The following is a 20,015-nucleotide window of genomic DNA, read 5'->3' as shown; positions in this document are numbered from 1 at the left end:
ACTAAAATGTACGCATTCAGGAAAACACCTTATCGGGCATCCAAAAGGCACAGCAAAACAACACGGGACTCGAATTGTGTTTGTGCAATAAAAGCAAACGATATTTCGATCCCATCAAGAAAAGATCACTTGTTTGAAAATGTCACAACGTGTCGCTAGGAGTAACAAACGTGAATCGCAATAGGTAATGCATATGCTGCAGATAAACGTCTTATAAATACTGAATTGGAGTATTTTTTCTGCGGATAGGCATATGGAAAAAAAACGTCTTCAGACAAAATTAAAATCATATGTGAATTAGTTCAAAATACAAATATTTTTCTGTTAAGTATAATTATCTAAATTTAAGAGAAGCTTAAGTACATGTTGCTTCTTAGGCGGATGTATTTTGCTTGCTTAACCATGTGGCAGGTCAAATGGATGATCGGTCTAAGTAGTTATATAAACACCGAATAGGAAGAACTCAATGTATAATAATCTTTCATAAACCAAACGTTTATAAATCGTCATCAATAAAGATTATACAAATATTTGCCGTAACGTTATAGTCAACAGTTGAAATACAACCGCCAGCCCAAAATACCTGCAATTGTTGTTATAAAATTGCAAGACCGGGTATTGATTTTTAACCGAGGTTATAAATTTTAAGGCGAATTCACTCATAAATATAACTGCGGTTACCGGTATACCTTGAACCTAAAGTCATTAACATATGGCAGTCATATTAAAATTATAACAGTGGTTACATTTTTTAAAGTTTTGTTTTATTCTAACTGGTGGTTTGTTCCGCTGATGAAAACTATTTTACATAATAAAAACAAAAGTTCAGTCATAATTTAATAACGAATTCATAATTGTGTAAATGTTGGTACAAATTGCAACCGCAATTACATTTATAAATATAACCGCTGCTATGATTTATTATCGCTAGTTCATTTGTATAACAATGGCTACATATATATTTTAGCTTTTGGCAGTTTAGGGTCTTTGACCGAAACGGTTTGTCACACAAAAACGTGTTATTCACAAATGATAGACTTTGCAAAACGATTATCACGCGTAAGCGTCCATTTTATTCATATAAATATACGAAGGTATCGTATCCGATTTTTTCTTCAAAAACGGGTGTGGTTAAATATCTGTAGTCCGTAGTCAAGTTGGTATTAAGTGAAATGCGCATCATTTGTCAGTCGATAATTTACGTTATAGAAAATTATTTGAAATAAAAAAGTGATGATCAAGTGGATCAAGCGATTCTAATGTAAATTTTCCGCGATTTCTCAAAGTTAACATTATGGTATGATTAATATCAAAATATGACATAGTAGCTGAACACAGGCCGTACATATTACAGCAATTAAGTATCTATCTCCGAGCAGAGATTTGACTTGTCCCGAGCACAGCTCTTATTCAATACCTTTCGTTGATAAAACCAATATCATTTTATCGTTTATGGCTTTAAGTAGTTTCCAGTTATTTTGATGCTAATAATATCAGGCAAGATATTTCGGAATAATGTACAACTGAGTATTAAAATACTTATTGTATTAACGTCTTAAAAATTAATATTACCCCATTTGAAACATCCGAAATAATGTTGCAATAGTCTGAAATTGCCTTGTGTTTGAAAAAGTAACACTAATTTTAGGACTCGTACAAAGAAATACTATTCTTTGTATGACTCTTCTGAAGAATTACCAAATTAAATTGAAATAAACATATGTAAATTATATTACCTGCATACTTCCACACCAGCGCAACAACACACAAGCGCAAAACGATTATGTTGATCAAGTCCATGACGACTCAACATCCATCAGCAAACGCCAAACACGTAGTGGCGGAATGCTTTATAAATGTTTCGCAACAAGGAAGTAGACTTTAATCCTCCTGTGAACTGGTCATTTTAAATGGGTCGTATACAGCTATAGCCATTACAGACAATAAAGCTACTCATGCGATTATTTAGGCCTTAGATAGCTTAGCTAGTGGATATTAGTTTAAAACCTTCAATTGTGTGATTTGAGCATACCTTTTTAAGATATATAACGCTGAAGATATCTCTTACTGCTAATAGATACTTTATTGCGTCGTTCGTTTTGTGTTGCTTTTTTATGTCTTAAGAAGTTAACCATATGTGGTGTTGTTGTTTTTTAAAACACTATTGGTAAAAACTGTTGGGACGACTTCATTTCATGAAGATTAACAAAAACTATTGTAATACATAGGTAAAAATGCAGCAATCAACCCAGTCAAGCTCCACTCATGCAATCAAATATATATGCTGGCTACGAACACAAAGAATCAATAAAGGATCATGATTGTAAGTGCTGAGATCCAAAGCCTAAGACAGAACTGAAGAGGGAGATTCACTAAAATAATAATTAAATAGGTTATGTATTGCACACATGTTTTGCTTATACAATTAAATAAATTACGAAACATAATATAACGCCAATATACACTGAACAACTATGTCTAATGGGTCAATAGATATAGTGAAAATAAAATGCATGCAAGAAAAAACCAGTAACGATCAATAATCTATCAGAGCAAAGAAATGAGAAGAAAGGAACAAAAACTTTTATCAAAGATAAATAAATTTTCATCTGTGCGTGGTTATTTTTTATATAATTCGTTTGAAAAGTTATATTGCAGCATTATTAAGAATAGCCCCATTTATTCCCAGCTCACAAAAACAGTACACTGAATCATTTATCAGTGTAGATATTTTCAAATGCTAACTGACCAAAGTCGGGGAGTTTTAATTGTGTAATCTCGACCCAGATGAGGCGAAAAATGACCGACCCGATGCGGATCAGTAATTCTGAGATACCCTTTTCGGACCAAGGGCTCTGGTCTAATTGAGGAATTGTTACAAGAAACGCTAGAAAGACTATCACATTTATATTGCAAAATTCTATCTCATTCCGTGTATATAATTTTGATACAATAATAACTGACCAATTCTTATTTTGCTTAGTATATGTTCATAATATCAATGACCATGGCGAGGAGTTATTTTTAACTACTGAATTTATGCATCCTACTGTGCATACGGTTATATAAAAGATATTTTTATAAACCAATATTGTTATTATTGTATAAATTGTCAAATTCTAGACTCTTCCCTAGAAGCCCCACAACGACTTGTTTTTCAGTTTATCGCTTCATTAATGATGAATGTGTAGTGGCAGGTTATAAGTGGCAAATTAGAAGTACAGCTCACAAAGTGGATCAGAAGTATATCAGAAGTGTTGAAATCATTCATAAAGCAATTCTCAATGAGTAGCTATATTATCTCAATAACAGTAGGCGCGTATACACTTCATTGTTTCAAAGGTATATACGAATGACAAAACGATTCAGAACAAAAAAATACTTAGTCAACCCTTTTAATTGAACAAAATGTTAAGTGGCATAGTATGGATAGTATTGCATATCATAGTAAAGGAGCCATGTAATGTTAATTTTTTCGGCGTAAGCTGCATAAGCCAGCTTTTCACCCTGACTTGACCTTTGTAAGTGTCCAATAAAATTCAAATAAAATTTCCCGCGGCTAGGTACGAATGAATACACTTCATTTATTCCATTGGCTGATTTGAGTATACCACCAGAACATTGGAAACATATCCGCGTCTTTGTACCACTGTTTTACTGTATGAAACAATTTTATCTCTAATGAAATGGCTTAATAGATAGAACAGTTTTACACTCAATTCTCGACATCAATACAGTTTGTGCGTACACCTTTTATTTTCAGAGTATTACCAGCGCAAAAGCGTTTATACTTAAAAGGCTATGTTCTCATATTTAGTACTTACTTCCATATTCCTGTCAACATGTTAACATGTAAAAGTATAAAGAGCAGTGGAAGCGAGGCCTCACTTTAAAGAATTGCATTTCAACCCGCGAGGTTTCGGGTCAAGTCGCGGACATTCAGAGTTTATATACAGGTCATCACCGGAGTTTGCGGTCAGTAAAATAATCGTTATATAATAAAGACGCTATCCGTGAACTAGGTTACCTGGAATTTTCTTTAGACCAGAAATATGTTAAAAGAAGATATTCAGCAATATAATTATGGTATGTCAATAATAGATTCTTAATGTGTTTTCAACAATACAATGATAAATATTATTTTTAATAAATTTAACAATAATTATTCCACCATATTGCCTAATGTACTAAAGTGATATTATGAGCATGTAACAGTTTATAGGTGTCTATCGCAACCGTTGATTATTTTTGATGTTTCTACTTCATATACACTTATAGTAATTAATGCAGCATCAACATACTAAAACAATATACCAGAAAGAGAAAAATAATGCATTTGAATATTAACCGTACTTTCGTTTGACAACTGACCATGCGTTTACGAGTTGAACCTAAATTTAGTTTTAGTGCAGATTTGTTCATACGACACAAAGACACAATATTGTTTTACGGATCATTTCGGCTTACAGGACTGGGTGGGTCACGTAAGAATATCGAATATAAAATATATTTTTATAAACAACTGGTAGCAAGGTGAGTTGCAGATAATTGATCAGTAACCACATTTTAACTAACTATTTTGACCTGTTAATTCTTTTCAGCTTAATTCAACAGTGCAAAATGCCCATAATATCACTTTAAGCATGAGTACGATGATTCTCGATACTGTTAATAATCGAATCAAATAGCAATGCCCGACAGACCACTAAAACAGGTTTGTTCTCGTGTGGCCGGTTGACTCATATGTTTAAATTTCACTTCCATTCTTCTTTTGGTTTTCTGTTTTGTATCTATAGGTTTATGACCAGCAATATGTTATAATGTAAAATAAGCCGCGAAAACTCCCCGTAACATCCCGTACTGCGTGTGATGCAGCTAAGAACTGCACAGAAAAAGACATTCGCTATCCTTGATCTCATTCATTAAACTATTTACGCCGTATATCTTTTTTAAAGATATTTCTTGTTTCAGCTAATCGAAAGCTATGAACAGAATGTCATCATTCACCACCACAAAAATGCATGTGATTAGTAATAATGTGCTTCAGCAAAAAATGAATAAAATAAAATGCCGATCATGCCGATCATGCCGATCATGCCGATCACGCCGATCACGCCGATCAATACAATAACATTGAAACATGACGTTTCAAATTATTCTATATATAACACGACACGCTAGAAAGACAAACAAACCCGGAGTGTACAGTTGTCGTTCTATCGTATTTATATAAGCAACTTTTTTCACACCTGACCGATATTTAAAAAATCATTGCTATACTTTGATGCATTGAGCTGTGTGCTAAAGCAATCCCTAATGACACCAAACAACCACTTTTAGGAGTTAAAGTCCTTGCATACGTTCCTTGATAAGGTTGAAAAAATAATGCTAATGGCTACTGTGCACACTATTATTAACCGTGGTAAATAAACAAACTTAATGACACAAACATACTGGGACTTTAAAGTGTTAAGTATGAACTTATCCTTAATGAGTTGTTACTTGATCCTGCAGAGATATACTTCATTCAGAATGTTTTCAGTAAGAATCTTTGTTACCGGTTCGTCAGAATGTTTATGCATTTACAAGGCAAAATGTCGCGTGTTGTGTCTAGTAGCACTTCATGCCAATTCTCGAATAACGCTTTCCTTATTGTGTTACGTTTTTATGCCCCCGGATCGAATGATCGGGGGTATATTGTTTATGGCCTGTCTGTCTGTCATTCTGTCTGTCATTCTGTCTGTCATCAAAACATTAACCTAAAACTTTCACCTTGGTTAAAGTTTTGCGATAACTTTTGCAATATTGAAGATAGCAACTTGATACTTGGCTTGCATGTGTATCTCATGGAGCTACACATTTTGAGTGGTGAAAGGTAAAGGTCATCCTTCAAGGTCAAAGGTTAAATATATGGCTTCAAAGCGGCGCAATAGGGGGCATTGTGTTTCTGACAAACACATCTCTTGTTTTATAATTGTTTTAGTACTTTTGAATACGTAAAAGACCAGAAAGCATTAATTTTGACTCATACTAAGTTGAGTTTTCTATCATTTTTGCTATTGTCACTATATTTATTGAACTGTTAAAACTATTAATTGTGCGCTTATTGTACTAAGTTCGATCATATTAGTTAAATTTATTCTAAATACACTAAATAAAGAGTGTTAAAAAGATATTTGGTAGTTTCATAAAATTCAAACGAATGTAAAAATGGATATGTGAGATTTCTGCATGTCATTTTATATACTTATAAAATTTGGAAAAAAAACGAAAAACAAGTATTACTGACCTACATACCTTACTTATTGTGGCGTGTGTGCTAGTTGTGTTTGTGGAAAATGCCTGTTTCATGCCTAACAGCTTTAACCTAATGTTTGTAAGTCAACGTAGTTATTCAACATATTAGCCGCAAACAAATACAAGTTATATTTTAAATTTTACGAACATACATTTGGTAAGTTTGTAGTAAGATCCATTTTGTAAGTAATCAAGGCATGAGACCGAAGAAAGGTTCGATTCTCTCAAATAAAACATTGGTCTGACGCCACGGTCTTTATTATATGTATGAATCCCGTTACCTCATAAGTATGCAACGCATCGTACCTTAATGTGACATACTTGAATTAAAAGATGCTAACTTTATGATAAAAACGTCCACTCCTTATTTAATAACACATCAAATTAAGCATGTCCATCAAAACGAGTGCTTTTGGACGTACAAATACGAAACGGACAGAGCTAGCTTTATCACATCTTAGACGGTCCTTCGTATGGACGGATATACCATCTTGCGCCGGCAATCTTATTTGAACTCACAGATTCTGTTTTTATAACCATGTCTCAATCGAGACGAATATATTATTATGAAGTGGACAAACCAACGTTGACTAGGATGTGAGTACATTCACATGTATACTACCGATTTCCTATTCAATGTCCGCAAAAACTGAAAAGATCATTGCTTGAGATAACCAATTATGAAAAGTGCTTTCTTCCTCCTGACCTTAATTGTATCTGAGCTGAATGTCGAACTCTAATGGCCTTCATAACGTATTTAATGCATTGTATAACAATCGTTTTTATTGTTCGTCAGTTTCACGACAAATCGGAAATACCAAATTTCTCCTAAGTGTCCTATTTTGTGTTCTTTTAAGGAAGCTGTGGGAAGGGGTATAGACGACCCCGTCGACCAATCCAGTCGTGTCGTTGGGGCCTGCATGCACACACGACAAGAACAACGGTGTTCCGTTAATGCCAATATGTTCCGCATTAACAACCTCTGAATTGCAATCAAGTAAACGTGAAGACACGCAGCCGCCCCGCCGATATATGACTTTTTCTGAGCATAGCTCTCACAAATGATGATTGTCAATTCAAATACTATTGTTATTTTATATGATTTAAGTCTTAAGTAATTTTTACATGTATACTTCAAACCTTACATACAATGTTCAATTATATAGAACATTATTCGGATTTACATTAAATAAAAAATATAGTTGAAACCTCGAAATTCTTCCAAACACTTGTTAAAACAGTATCATAAGACTAAAGGGACGAACACACTTTTATGCATTTGGTAAAAGGACAACGTTACCACGATGCGCGGACACGATGCATGATCGCAAATGTTATATCGCAATTAAGCATCTTGCTTCAGCATTTTCGACATTAGGATATACAATGGATAGACTACGACACGTGATGACGATGCAAGGCTGTGATAATACGGTTTCAAGATTAAATCATCTCTCATTTTAATCGATGGAAGTAGAAGGGCGATAAAGCGAGAACACGAAAAGATAAATGTCTTGGTTGTGGATATACAGTTTTATGGTGCATTTATTGACTAGACCACGTTGTTGCGCAGCAACTTTTTCATTGGTATCCCTTGCCTTCAATGTACATATATAGTATTTTTCTCAAAGGTCCCTGTGTGTCAGAACGGTGTGCATACAACGATCATACTCGTGATCTCTCTTGCTTTTCGGTAAACCCATCGCATGTATATTTCTTTCTTGTGGTGCACCCTTACTATGCAATAGACCCCAATAGAGTGACAACGTGGTTAAGTCATAGCAGTAATCACCCCGGTAATCACTCTTCCTTTGCTGCTAACCCACCGTAGTAAACTCCCTTATTACGCGGAAATGTCATAACAGCGATCGACCGTGCGATGCGGTAAGCAATTATTAGTTATTTCCCTTACTATGTGGTTAACTCACAACAGTTATTCCTCTTGCCTTACGGTTAAAACATCACAGCAATCTGCCTTTCCTCGCGGCAAGCTCACAGCAGTTATCTCCCTTGCTTTTCGGCTATACCATCACAGCAATCTGCCTTACCTCGTGGCAAACTTTCAACAATTATCTCCCTTGCTTTACGGTTAAACCATCACAGCAATCTGCCTCACCTCGCGGCAAACTCACGACAGTTAGCTTAATTGACATGCAGTAAGACCAACACATGTATCTCCCTTAAAAGTGTTTAACTCATTATAGTAATCTACTGCTCTGTGGCAAGCCCATCATATCTATCTCCATTACTACATGTACATGGTAAACACACATATCAAACCCGTCGCTGTTAGCTCCCTTTCTACGTTGTTAAATTATCAGAGTGGGTACACCAATTACTGTCATATTGATACAACCTGGTAATAGTGCTCTTTCATGCTATGCGAGAAACCCATCGAATAATCTTCCTAAACGTGGTTAACTCACACTAGTAATAGCCCTTTTTATCCAGTAAACCCATCATTGTTATTGCCCTTACTATGTGGTCCCCGGGTGGGGGGGGGGGGGGGGGGGTAACTTCCCAAATTTTAGGGTAGGGGTGTCCCGCCGAGACTTCCGAATGTGACCCATTTTTATACCGGAACTCTAATAAAGTAGACCCATTTTGATACAAGATTTTTGAAAAAGCAGACCCATTTGTATACAATGCCATTGAGAAAGTGGACCCATGTCAATACAAGAATTTGAATAAACTGGACCCATTCAATTCCACACATAATCAAAATTTTCTACAAAACATATATTAGATCTATTATCACAATGACAGAGTATAATTCCGTGTACACATGTAACGTTAGCGTAATTCCGATACAATTTTCATGAATAATTTGCAGTAACTGCACTTTTCCCGGCACTTTTAGATTATGTAACGCGGAATGTAACGATTTCGTCACTTAATATATGACGTATGTTGATATATGACGTCCCAGTATCATCTTGGTCGATCAAGCAACAGATAAAAACAGTAAAGTTACTGCCCGGAGTTACTGCATCTTTCTCGCTACTGAAATTAACTTTGTGATACCCATTTATATACAAGAATGACAATTATCATACCCATTTTGATACTGATACTTTCAAATCTATATGCATTTATATACAAGCAAATTTCTTATTTCAATACCCATATCGATACTTAGATGCTCAAAACCATACCCATATCGATAATATTAGTCGAAAAACACACCCCATAAAATCGGCACACCCCTATACACCTGTATATAGGAAGTTACCCCCCCCCCCCCCCCCCCCGGATGTGGTCAAGTCAGAACAATTCTCACCAAAGACCCATACAGTTATCTCCCTTACTCCGTTAAGCTCAGCGTTTTCACTGATCTTACAATGGGATCCTTTGCGACTGCAATACGGCCAAGAAGCATCCTCGTTGCATTATGCCCAAGACCATGGGTCTTGGTGTGAAATTCAAGAAACCAACTAATCTCCAAAGAAAGGTTATCGTAGGTCTTAAATAATGCTAGAATTGCCAGACGTAAAGAAAGTCCTGTTAGTGCCGAAATGGAAAGTTAGTCAGGAGCGAACAGAATTAACACGACAAACAAACTATTGTCGCTTAGCTTGGAGAACACTTTTAACTCACTATACAAGAATATCTCTGGACCGAGCAGGACCACATAAAAATGGCGTGTGCACAGCTTTGATTCTGCGTCTCTCGCGTCCACATGGTGATCCTCCGGCATTCTAGCCACGCCTCCGTAACGTAAAAATCTACTGCGTTCACTTGGAAAATTTCGAAAGTAGTCGCCAAACTGTCGCCTTATTAGGCATTCTTTGCGTTCGGAGAAAGCCGTCTTCGTGCGTTCTCAAGACGACCCCGCTTCGTCTTTGCCTCCTAAGCGATGATCCCATCGCGTCTTAAAGCTCCGTAAGAACACATTAAGAAAGCCAGTCTGATGAAACGTGGGAATTTCAGAATAAACTGATCAAGTTCTGTTGACAACACGTTGACACTTGCTTTAAACTGAATAATAAATGTGATCAAATATTAACAGCGATCACTAGCCTCGGCAAACCAGTCTGGCGTTATCATAATCCCTTCACACCAGATTGGCGTCCTTGTTATGACCAAAACAGTACGTTTTAGAAACGTCGAAAGTCGTAGTAAGACCGCAGAATTGCTGTTCACAAACAAATTCAAAATACTGTTTTCTATCGCGCAACGATCCTGCTATCTGAACACGGCGTTTCAACAACGTCCGTTTCACTACGTTTAGATTTCGATCCATTTGCGTTCACACGGCGATCGTCGGCGACGTCACGCCGTCCACACAACGTTCTTGGGATGTCTTCTACAACTCTCCTGCGACACAAGCGTTTACACTGCGACTTAATATCTACACGTTCATTTGTAAAGTCTACATTTTTATTAAAGGCATATAGAAGGTAAGCCAGTCAGGAGTGACCTTAACGACAGAACAAACAAACTATAGGTGGAGTGGCTCACCCACAAGTAACTAAAATGAAAACCTATCATCATGAAAGGAAACGATAAAGACATACTACGGGTATATGGGCCGAGCGAACCCGAGCGTTTGACAAGGACGTTGTTGAACGACAAATTTAATATTGGCTGATCCAAATAATGTATTGTAGGTCGTCCGAATCGATCATCGACGACGTCTCGGCGTCCACACTGCGTTCTATGCGTGTATCATATGACACTACTGCAACCTTACCGTTTGCTTTCCGTTGCTTTTTTTATTGCGTCCCGATGTCTACCATTCTGCGTTCTAGCCCGGACGCGGTAATAACATATGCCCCCCCCCCCCCCCCCCTGTTTATTGTGAGCATGTACAACGGACTCGCCGTATGGGCGCCCTTACTTTGGCAGGTACCTTCTAAAGAATATAAATCCATGCACCAATAATACCGTACAAGTATTTCTAGTGACTGCATTCTGCCAAATCGTTCTTAATGTTTTGATGCGTTTGACGGGCCCCAACAGACGGGCACAAAATCGACAGAACGCTGATACCACAAATGAAGGCACTGGTCGTATTGGCAAACTGCCGCCACTCAATCGCTTCTACGCATCAGAACCATCAAAATGTGACTTACAAACATGTACTTTTACTTCGTTACAATTTAAGTCAGTTCATTCTTAGTCATTCTTTTAGTATGAAATTACCCAGATAAACCGACACATCGATAATGTCCACTCACTTGCCATATCTTACTTACTTATTTTTTAAAAACGTACTTTTTCATGAAGTATTTAGCGATTTATACTTTATAAAGCCCAAGTCCCACTATTGCCGGTAGAGCCCCGGTCCATCCCGGTTTGCTAACGCCGGTCGACCGGCGAGAGCCGGGATGATTCGTAGATATTTTTTTTAACGCGGTCACACTATTTCCCGGTGCCGCCCCGGTTGAAGCCGGTCAACAACCCGGCAGAGTCCCGGTCAACCCCGGACTGGCTACGGTTTATCCCGGTGAAGCCCCGGCAGAGCCCCGATTGTCGCCGGTAATTCCCCGATGGAGCCCCGATGAAAGCCGGCAGCGTCCCGGCAGAGCCCTGGTATATCGTAACTCCGCCGGCACTCATCGGGGCTATACCGGCATCAGACGCCGGCAGAGCTACTGCAACGCCCCGGTTTAACCCCGGTCGTCGCCGGTAATGCCCCGGCGGAGCCCCGGTGAATGCCGTTGGCGTCCCGGCAGAGCGCCGATTTACCGTAGCTATACCGGGACTCTGCCGGCATTCACCGGGGCTCCACCTGGGCACCACCGGCGACAACCGGGGCGTTGCCGTAAATCTGCCGGGGTCTGTGTGGGCCCTGGTTGAGCTACGCCGGTGCCGCGCCGGTCGTTGCCGGTCCTTCCCGGTGACTCCCGGTTCATCCCGGAGGTATTAAACATTTTAATACTTTCCCAGTGGAGCCCCGGTCGTCCCCGGTTCATCCCGGTCGTCCCCGGTGGAGCCCCGGTTCATCCCGGTAGAGCCTGGATCACGCACCGGGGCTCCACCGCGGCATCATAGTGAGACTGGGCCTTAAGTTTTACCGGTACAATGATATTACTTAGACTTTCATAGCAGCATGCGTAAAACATGAAATAAATAATTGTATGAGTTAATTAATGGTTGACTAATTTTGGTTTGAGTTCAACTACGTTCGTTTTATATTCATTAGAAATATTCACTAAGCTCAAACAAGGCATGTAAGCGGCTCAAACTAGTGAAATTGTAGTTTTAAGCATATATTTTACATTAGGTTCCCCTCAGTGGTTTTACTTTATCGACTTAACATTGAATTGGTTTCAGACAAAGCAGGGACCTATACAAACGATGTTTGTAAGCCTATAGGTCCCTGGACAAACTAAGATATTACAGTATGCGCAGTCAAATAATTAACACCTAATCATACTATGCATTATACAAGTTTTAATCATGCCAATAATGCGCATTATTTAAGTTGTTGTTTTTTCAGCCACTATTTTTTCTACAAAGTTAATCGATCTTTGTACATTGAACATTGCAATATTTAGTAAATCAATATCTAGTCAATCTTACGAAAAAAACACTTCAGCGCTCTTCTAAATAAATACATTTTTCACAAAGTGTTAAACGAGAAGCAAACTCTAGTTCTAGGCTTGTCATGATGTTTTTCAATAATTGCAATGGATTTGGTAAGGTATGGTCGATTTTAAGTTGATTTAAACCAATCCAATAGTTCCGATGCACCCAACCGCAGCCGACATCACGTTCGCGATTAAAAATGTAAACAAAGATACGGGCCTATAACTTTTCAAAAGTGTAAACTTCCGCTCAACCGGTGTGTACTGTACACTGCAGGTGAAAAGAAAGCACGTTACTACACCGGAATGTGAAATTGTCATATAAACGATTATGACAACGCGTGTGACGAAACACATGTAGTTATTTAATAGCAAGGTGTTTTAAATTGATTTTAATAGAGTTTTAATTGATCGATGATGGATGTAAGTTTTATGAGTGGGGCCGAGGCGGATGTGTCGTCTGATGAGTCGAGCGAGGAGGAATTGCCCCTTCCACCCAGCCCCCTGAGGGAGGGCACGGGGGAACCCTTCACCGTGGTGCTGAAAGGCGGCCGACCATGGGGGTTTAAACTCACCACAGGTTCTGAATCCAAGTCATCAATTATGATCAGTGAGGTAGGTGTTTAACTATGACATGGGTTGCTTTATTTAATAATTATAATATCAATAATTAATATTATCATTTTTTTGTATTATCATTATTATTAAAAGTTTAAATACTAGGTACTTCCATGTTATTCTTCTTGAAATTGGAAGGATGTGAGTTTGATGTAGATCGCGATGGTGTAGTGGATGAGGTGTCTGCCTAGCGATCGGGAGTTCGTGGGTTCGCTCCCCACTTGGGGAGCATTCTCATTAATATTATCTTCTCCATAGACACCTAGTACTGGTTCTTCCCAGGAAACGGACTCGATAATGTCCCTTTGCCTATAATACTCGAAAGAGCGGTTGGCAGTATACAGAAATAGTTAGATAGATCCTTATATTGAAAAAAAGTACACCAACGAGAAAATGAGGATCAAGTTTGGGATACTTGCCAGCAGCAACCCTACCATCTCTGCAGCTTCAAAGGTGGCTTATTTCTTACTGTGACACACTACAATGTAAAAGTTTGCTTGCCCATTCAAATTGGTCAATACAAAATTTTCCCCTGGATTATATCTGGCCCTAATTTCAGATCAGTCAGCGCCCTTATTTTGTAACAGGTGTGACCTGATTAGGATGTGTTGTTTATTTTCGAACAAAATGTCACAACAGACTGATGTTCCTAATTTATTTTGAGAAATTAAAGCAACTTTGTTTTATTACGGGTGACTTTGACAAACTTATACACTTAGCGATACTACAAAGTAAACCCAGGAGAAAATGTGTTCCGGGTATAGAGCTCAAACCTATGACAGCCAGAACACTTATAGGGCACTCTTCCATTCTGAACTTACCAGATATCTGGCTCTTACCCATGCACATCAAGCATATTTCTCATCAAAATAAAATTACATTTAGTACTACAAAATATAGGTCTCTAAAGGTATCTGACCTCTTGTACCATCAGGCTGAAAAAAATATAGGTTTGATCTTGAATATTACATTTATTTGTCTCTGGCAACATTTAGTAAAAATTTCATCAAACTTATGTAATTATTTAAAATACATTTTACATTTATTTCATAAATGATTTTGCAATGTTGATGGTTTGATTTCTGAGTTCTGCTTATTGCTCTTCTCATTTTGGTCTTCTTTTAACACCATGAAAAATATTAATAATAATTGTTGGTGACATGTAATAAAAATGATGTAGTTATGATGATGTAGTTATCATGACACTTCAGAATAGCGCAGAAGGTTGATTAAAATAGCTGAATTTAGAGCAAATCATATCCACTAAAGGTATTAAATATATTTATTAATTATGATATTTCAATAGTTTGCAACATTGATATTTGGATGTCAGTAATTTGTTGATTCAGCACATTGACGTTGAAAGATCAGAAACTTACTATATCTGACCAAATTAAATTATATTTTGAAATATGCACTTTTATTTATACTTACCTCATTAAAGCAGTAACCTGAGCCTCAGTTTTGATGAGTCTCAAGAAAATCTTTGTATTGACTTTTCTGTAATAAAATCAAAACTTTATAATATACATTTAAGATGATACAAATATGTAAATACAAATTTGGTAAAAATAAAATATGTGTGTGTAATCAGTAAACATACTCCTTATTGCAATTTTCAAGAACAATATGCAGCACAATCACATTGATCAGTATACATAACAAATACCTCTACATTTTTGTGCTATTCAAGCACTTCTCGTAAGAGTCATTTTTTATACAGGAATGTCGGGCTTGCAGCTTTAGTCTCACCAGGTAGCAAATTTAAATGATTGTATTGAAGTTTTTAGGTGTAATAAAAGTTATAAATTACAGACACTCAAAGCTTTTAAATTGAATATTTTATTACTGGTTTAGGGTAAATATTTGCCAATGCATGCATTATTCAGTAAATACATTAGCTCTGTTGACAACTACAAAGTCTATTTGAATTCATGAAACGCTGTTTGAATAAGATTAAGTGTGTGAACCAATTTTAAAACATATATATTTGCAACTTACTGTAATTTCCCTCAAAATAGTCTTTAGAATCTTGAGATGATCAGGTTTCGCTCTGTGGACTTATATAATTATGGAGGTTTTCAAACTGCATTCCTGTTTAGTTTTGTGGTTCACCCATTGCTTTTGTGAACTGTTAACATTACAAGATTCATTTGATTTGAAATGTTTAAGTACTGTTTTTCTATGGTCTGTAGAACATGATTGAGGTATAATTAGTCCATCTTATTTTGTTTTTTTTATTCTAGAACATTATTAATTTTAATCCATTTCAATGAAAGAGGGTGTATTAAGATGTTTGTTACCCTTTAGCCAATTGGCACCTTCCACCAGTGGGATGTGTTGTAAATTATTTTTGTTAATACATGTTTAAACATAAAACAAAAAATGTGTGGAACATCACAGCAGTTGCCCTTGAAAGTTGTTTTTTTAAATCCATTTGTTCACCAAGATTAATTTGTCACAATTATGTGCTGTCAATAAAAATATTTCATGTAATTGTGGGATAAGTCTTAATTGATATATTTTATTTTATCTTTGACTGTAATGTTGCCTTGATTATTGACAAAAATGCTTTGCCACCAAATCTCAGTATCATTGTTACATACATGTATATCAAGCTCTAAAAAAAGGCTAGACTTCTTATTCTGGATGGCCACTACACTTGGAGCCCAAAGGGAACTTATATATGTAACAGGTGGTCTTCTGTTGAGTCCTCCACCTGGCAGAACACATTATATATATATATATATATATATATATATATATATATATATATATATATATATATATATATATATATATATTGGTCAATAGTGTGTGTTTTTTAACTTTTACCTTAAATCATGACCTTGACCTTTCACCTAGAGGCCAAGATATTGCCCGCGCCACACCATATCATAATTCTTATAACTTCTTCTTCATTACTCGTAATGCATCCATCTCAAAAAGTATAATTTTATGTCCCCCACCACTATAGTGGGGGACATATTGTTTTTGCCCTGTCTGTTGGTTTGTTGCTTTGTTTGTGTGTTTGTTTGTTTGTTTGCGCCAACTTTAACATTTGCAATAACTTTTGCAATATTGAAGATAGCAACTTGATATTTTGGCATGCATGTGTATCTTATGGAACTGCACATTTTGAGTGGTGAAAGGTCAATGTCATCTTTCAAGGTCATAGGTCAAATTTATAGCTTCAAAGCGACGCAAAAGGGGACATAATGATCAAGTGTTTCTGCCAAACACATCTTGTTATAACAAGGTTTTAAATGATAAAACGCTTAAAAGTTAAATTCTTATTCTTCAGTCATTTTAGATTGATGACATCTTGTCACCAAAATAATGTCCTGGGATTGGTTTGTGCAAGAAAAAGTAGCCAATCAAAAGCCTCAAGACATATAAATATTTGATGGTATTGGATATTATAACTTTATGTGTTTAATGAAATTAAATGCTACATTTCACTTTTTAAATGCATTGCTTCTTCTGTCATTGAGTTACAACAATTCATGGTCATGTTATTTATTAACTGTATTATACAAAAAGAAGATGCCAATAACAACAATCGATTTTATTTCAGAAGTACCAAAAAATAAACAGTGGTTTTGCTTTCATACTTGACTAATACTATATGAAGGGTTTTGTATTTTCAAACAATTTGCCAAACATTTCCATAATTGTTGCAATTTCTCTGAGCAACTGACATTAAGCATATCATAAAGTGTTAAATTTTTTTATTTTAATATGTCATTTATAATGTTTAAAGTTTAAGGATAATACAACAAACTGACTCATTACATCCGGTTGAAGTCTATCTTAGACTGTGTGACAGTTGAAACAAATTAATTATTTTCATGGTAGGAGTTGACACAGATCTTTTAAATAGATCTGTTAAGTGATAATACAGACTGTTTGAGCAGTCGTGCGTCAAACAATGTGGAAAACGTTGACAAACACCCATGTTTAGCGGAATGAAAACCTTATCAGATTTCTGTATTGCACAAAAAGACCGGTAATTGTATTGTGAATTAATGTTGACAAGGACTTTGTTTGTATCTTTTAACAGTTGGACGTTTTGTATTGATCAGTTATTTACGTTATCTGGGATCACAATTACCTCGTTGAGGCTGTTGTCGCACCCATCATAATATCCCAGTCTCCTTTGTTGTGTATTTCAATACGCAGGTAATACTCCTGACCCAGGGAGAGCTGGTACATAGTAATGGAAATACAGAATCATAATTATGAACTGTAAACACAATTTTTGATAATAATTGTTTAAAAAGATATGTAATTCAGTGGTACTTTACCTTATAATTATACAGAGCAGAATAATACTAGGGGTCACCTGTTAGCAATGTGTAATCAAATCATGCTTAAAGGCTTTGTATTTTACATGGCTATTTTTGTTATGACACGTTAAAAATTACAAGACTACTAAATACTATGCTATGATCTAAATGATGTACATTTTGTAACAAATGAAAGACCAGTCTATCTGAATCTTTCTACACTTGAACCTGTTGTAATGCATTATAAGAAAACGTGATTTTCACAGAATAAACCATTCTATTATACATTCATATAAGAATGAGAATGGGACAAGCCAGTCTAAATCAAGCCTTTTTCTGGCTTTTTGGGGAAAAATGCCATTTTCGAGATTGGGGATTTTAACGTGTAAAAAGTCCACTGATTTAATGGGAGAAAGTAATTTAATATAACTCATTTTGAAACCAGAAATTCACATTATAAAAAGAAAAGAATATAAATTATATTTATATAATGTCAGTGATTTTTTTCACTTTATATTTTACAGCCTGGCCTATTTGATTGGGAAAGAAAGCGCGATAAACCATGGCATTGGGAAAAATCGCTAAAATAAACTTAAAAAAAAACAATTATTGAGTTGATTGGAAAGCTTTGGCATATTTTTTGGGGACATTTTGGTCTGATTGTTGGGAACAAATGCTACTTTTTGCCATTAGGAAACAGCCTTTTTTTACTTTTTGCAATTGGGAAACAGCCTGTAAGAGGCTGTAATTTGGGGCAAAAAAAATCACTGAATGACTGTTAGATATAATTGAACAATTCGAATAGGGATTTCTTTCAAATAGGGAATTTTTTTTATTTTGCTTTGGGAATGGGTTCCTTAAATGAACTTGTAGATACAGATGAAAAAGGCCTACACATTCAAATTATTTGTTGATCTGAAAGGCATGGACCTTACAGTGCCTGGAGACACAAGAATGTTGACCCAGCAAAGGGGGTCTTGAGTCAATATTATTATCCCAATGGACAGTGATTGTTGAATTTGTTGAATTTGTTGGATTGCTGTTTTATTTCTCTATTATCTGTGAAATTGTAACCAATGAATGTGCTGCCTTTGATTTGCAGATAAAATATTTGTACTTAGTGATTGAAATCAAAAAGAATTTTGTTGTGCACATACAAATGTTACACAAGTTGCAAAAGTAAGCAATACCTCCCAGGAACAAGTTCAAACAGTCTGATTTATGTAAACGTTTATTAGCATACAGATGGTCTGGATTTTATACTTTCTAAATTTGTTCATTTATTTATGTATTTTATATATAATCTCTTGTAAAGTTTTGACTTGCAACATTCTTTTCACCTGACCTGACTGTTTTGACTCTGGTAAACTTCAAATATTAAATAGCATGAAACTAAGTGGTTTTCTTATTTAAAGTGAAATATGTCATATAAAATGGCGATATTTACGATAAATACAATACTTTAAAACATGGAACAATTAAAATACGTAATTGGTATATTGATGTCCTTAAATGCAATGTTATATAAGTATACCTATGTATAATATGTTTATTCATTCGATTTAATTGGGAACAAGTATTCAGCAGATTGTATTCTGTGTACAGGATAACAACTTAACATGAACCTTTTGTTATAAATTATTAAATTTCACACAACTTTAATGCACAAACTGTAAATCTAAGTCTGTAATCGCTGTGGTAATAAAAGCCTAACATGTTAAGTCCAGGTTATTATCCCCCGCCATCGGCGGAGGGTTATTGTTTTGGCGTTGTCTGTCCGTCTTTCCGTCCGTCCGGGGCCATATCGTGGAAGTGCTTTGACGGATTTCATTGAAACTTGGTATGAGTATATATATGGATACTAGGATGATGCACATCAAACGGCATTGTACACCATCTGTTAATAAAGGAGTTATGGCCCTTTGTATCTTGAAAAAATGCTTTTTTGAGTGTCAAATATAACACTTTTGTGTCCAGAAGCATATTGCTGGGGGATATCAATTCAACGAATTTGCTTGTTATTATTATTTAAAGACACTGATAAAACAAACTAACTGATACCTTCAATAAATAACAATCGTGCACATTTGAATTATTTTATTAAACGCCCATACACCTATTATCATAAAGGCTGAATTTAGAAAATAGAAGACACCCAATTTATAATATTTTTTCACTTGTCATCATGTTTGAAACTAAAATATCTAAGATAAGATCTTTTGAATTTATTCAGTTGTTCAAATTTACTTTGTCATAATACCCTGGCAATTAATGCATG

The 20,015-nt window shown here is 36.0% G+C and overlaps 1 protein-coding gene across 1 annotated transcript in view; it reads left to right on the top strand.

Moving 5' to 3' along the window:
• Positions 1 to 13,079: 13,079 nt before the first annotated feature.
• Positions 13,080 to 20,015, top strand: part of LOC127857655 (protein Shroom3-like) — a 173,691-nt gene continuing 166,755 nt past the window's right edge. Inside the window, exon 1 of the mRNA XM_052394234.1 lies at positions 13,080 to 13,445. Coding sequence (XP_052250194.1) covers positions 13,245 to 13,445 — 201 coding nt within the window. The 5' untranslated portion in view covers positions 13,080 to 13,244. The remainder of the gene's footprint in view (positions 13,446 to 20,015) is intronic.

This window comes from Dreissena polymorpha, chromosome 14, assembly GCF_020536995.1.
Source record: "Dreissena polymorpha isolate Duluth1 chromosome 14, UMN_Dpol_1.0, whole genome shotgun sequence".
NCBI lineage: Eukaryota > Metazoa > Mollusca > Bivalvia > Myida > Dreissenidae > Dreissena > Dreissena polymorpha.
The sequence above is the reverse complement of the archived record's forward strand: the minus strand, read 5'-3'. Positions and strand labels throughout refer to the sequence as shown.